The sequence below is a fragment of the Acanthisitta chloris genome, unplaced genomic scaffold (assembly GCF_000695815.1).
Source record: "Acanthisitta chloris isolate BGI_N310 unplaced genomic scaffold, ASM69581v1 scaffold15682, whole genome shotgun sequence".
Lineage (NCBI taxonomy): Eukaryota > Metazoa > Chordata > Aves > Passeriformes > Acanthisittidae > Acanthisitta > Acanthisitta chloris.
In genome coordinates this window covers 20,123-23,231 of record NW_008660589.1, presented here as the reverse complement: position 1 = coordinate 23,231, position 3,109 = coordinate 20,123, and the positions used below count along the sequence as shown (strand labels likewise).

General features: G+C 45.0%; 1 protein-coding gene across 1 annotated transcript in view; it reads right to left on the bottom strand.

Moving 5' to 3' along the window:
• ATP4B (ATPase, H+/K+ exchanging, beta polypeptide) overlaps positions 1-3,109 on the bottom strand; it is a 7,665-nt gene that overhangs the window by 3,747 nt on the left and 809 nt on the right. The window contains exons 2-3 of the mRNA XM_009069866.1: positions 1,817-1,945; positions 1,372-1,485 (exon numbers count right to left, since the gene is read on the bottom strand). Coding sequence (XP_009068114.1) covers positions 1,372-1,485; positions 1,817-1,945 — 243 coding nt within the window. The remainder of the gene's footprint in view (positions 1-1,371; positions 1,486-1,816; positions 1,946-3,109) is intronic.

The window sequence follows — 3,109 nt, the reverse complement described above, 5'->3', positions numbered from 1 at the left end:
TTGTGGAGAGAGTGCTCAGGCATTGGAATGTGCTGCCCAGGGAGGTGGTGGATTCCCCATCCCTGGAGGTTTTCAAGCTGAGACTGGATGTGGCACTTAGTGCCATGGTCTAGTCACCACGGTAGGGTTGGACTTGATGATCCTGGAGGTCTTTTCCAACCCACATGATTCTACGATTCTATGAAATGTGCTGTCTCATCTCCCCTGTTAGGTCTGAGGACCTTAAGGGAGTGTCTCCATTTTACATTGTACTCAAATCACAGATTTTCACTGGAAAGTGAATATTCTGAGAGGGATGAGCAAATCACGTCATGAATCTGTAAATCAAACCTATTTAAACATGTCTATTAAAATCAGAGCTCTGCTTCAGAGCTTTTGCTTTATTTCAGCCCAAGTAGGATAAAAACCATCTTAAATAGGATGAAAAGGGCCAATCCTACTGGCTGCTGCTGCCAGGATGGTCCTGTCTGCAGAAGGAACACTATGTCCTAACAGCCATCCTAAAGAGGGTGAAATAGGCCAAGAGAAAGCTTGAAGGAATAGAGAGAACAAAAGGTCTCCAAAGGTAGTCTCATCTAAATTAATCTAATTAATTAGTCTGTGACTACAAACATCAAAGTGCCATAATAAAGTTGCGTAAAGCTGTTGTTTGGTGTCATCAGAGAGTATAAGCAAAGTAGGTTAGGTGATCCCTAGGTGCCTGTTCATGTCTCAGCACATTTCTCTTGCTTTTGAGCCTTAATGTTGTAATTCTGCATGTTTCTCACATGTATATTGAGAGAAATCATATCTGAAATGGACTTTATATGGAGCTGTCAACATACACTGCCGGTCTTAACTCAGTTTGATCTCTTCTCTTTTGCTGTGTTTGAATGTTCTGAAAAAAAACCCTGAACTAAATCCCCAAACAGTTTAAACTCTCCTTGTTCTGTCTAATCCCAGCTTAGAATCATAGAATCATAGAATCAACCAGGTTGGAAAAAACCTCCAAGAGCATCGAGTCCAACCCTACTGTGGTAACTAGACCATGGCACCAAGTGCCACATCCAGTCTCAGCTTGAAAACCTCTAGGAATGGTGAATCCACCACCTCCCTGGGCAGCACATTCCAATGCCTGAGCACTCTCTCCACAAGAAATCTCTTCCTAATATCCAACCTAACCCTCCCCTGGCAGAGCTTGAGTCTGTGCCCTCTTGTCCTGCTGCTGGTTGCCTGGGAGAAGAGACCAACCCCCACCTGACTCCAACCTCCTGTCAGGGAGTTGGAGAGGGTGATGAGGTCTCCCCTGAGCCTCCTCTTCTCCAGGCTGAACTTCAGCTCCCTCAGCCTCTCCTTATTTCTGCGGTATTAGGCAGGAAAGCTCATTCTTACCTGTCAGGAAGGTGTGAAGAGCTGTCACTAAACCTTCCCACGTTCTGTTGTCAGACACATTGTAATAGATTTGTAGTCCTCTACTCCCATAAACGTCAGGTCGTAAGGTTACACCTTCAGGAGGAAAAAGAGGGAAGACAAAGCAGAGGAGATTGATCTTAGAGTTCTCCTTCAACCTTGATGGTTCTATGACTCTATATATGTAGATAGATAATATGTTCGTAAATGTATTTGTATTCGTAACTAGAAAATACATAAATTAACAAATTAAATAAACATGCTGAGTTTTTTTAAAAGCCTAAAAGTGTTTCCAGGGAGAGATTAAACTTTGCAGGGATCATTTAGGGCAGAATTGACCTGATTTATTCCCTGTTGGTCTCCCCTCATGCCTGGGCTCTGCCAGTGCCTCTCAGCTCAGCCCAGCCCCACACAGCCCTGGCAGTACCTGGGGATTTCAGCTGGTCTTGGTAATCTGGTTCGTAGGGATTAATTGTCGTCATTAACGTGTAAATGCAGAGTGCAAACAGCCCTGACATCACCACGTAGAAAGCCAGGTAGTAGAGAATGATCCACACTGGAAAAAAAAGAGGGCAAAGTCTCATTTTTCAAGCAAGGCAGTGCAGTGATCCCTCTCTGGCCAGGAGCACCCTGGCAGCAGCAACCAAATCCTTTCCTCTCGTGGCCCAGGAAGGTTTTTCTCTGCAAAGGGACAAGTGTTTTGGATCTCCACACAAGAGAATATTCTTCCATAAAAAACTATTCCGTTTTACAAGGATTTTTGAAGGAGTTGGTGCTGGAATCAGATTATGTAAAGCTTCATAGATTATGTGTCTTCTTGAAGTAATTTCACATATCAAGACCATTTATCTACTCACAACATATGGACTAAGCAGCACAGCCAAGGCTGTTCTTGGACAAAGCCACATTGCTCCTTGAGTTATTGGGGTGACAGATGTCAGTATTTCTGGAGTGTGGATGTTAGACCTGTATCATTTCATTGCTGAAATCACCAGCAGCAAAATGTGCCATCTTTCTATTTCATTCTGGTGTGAGATGCAGAATAACATTGAGGCTGTCTGCATGTACATAAAGTGTCTTAGATGTGGTTGGTGCCCCACAAGCAGCCAGTGATTGTTTTGAGGGCAGCTGCTACAAACCTCTCCCTGTAATCACCAGGACCTCATAGAACCTTCTTCTCTACCAACTGGAAAGACTCACATTGCATTTAATGTAAAATTCTAGGCTTAGGACTGGCCAATAAGTATGCTCACTGGCTTCATGGCAGAAAAAATTCACCTGGAAACTTGCAGCTACTCTTACAGACTGTGGGAAGAGCATGTAGCATCTATCTTCTGCTCTCCTGAGAACCACCTGGAATACTGCACACAGTTCTGGTGCCCTCAAAGTAACAAGGGCATGGAACTGATGAAGCAAGTCCAGAGGAGGCCACCAAGTTGCTAAGAGCACTGGAGCATCTCCCCTATGAGGACAGGCTGAGGGAGTTGGGGCTGTTCAGCCTGGAGAAGAGAAGGTTGTGTGGAGACTTCAGAGCACCTTCCAGGAGCTGAAGGGGCTCCAGGGAAGCTGCAGAGGGACTCTGTGTTAGGAGCTGCAGGGACAGGACAAGGGGCAATAGGTACGAATTGAAAGATGGGAAATGTAGGTCAAATAATAGGAGAAAATTTTCCTGTGAGGGTGGTGAGACACTGGCCCAGGTTGCCCAGGGAGGCTGTGGCTG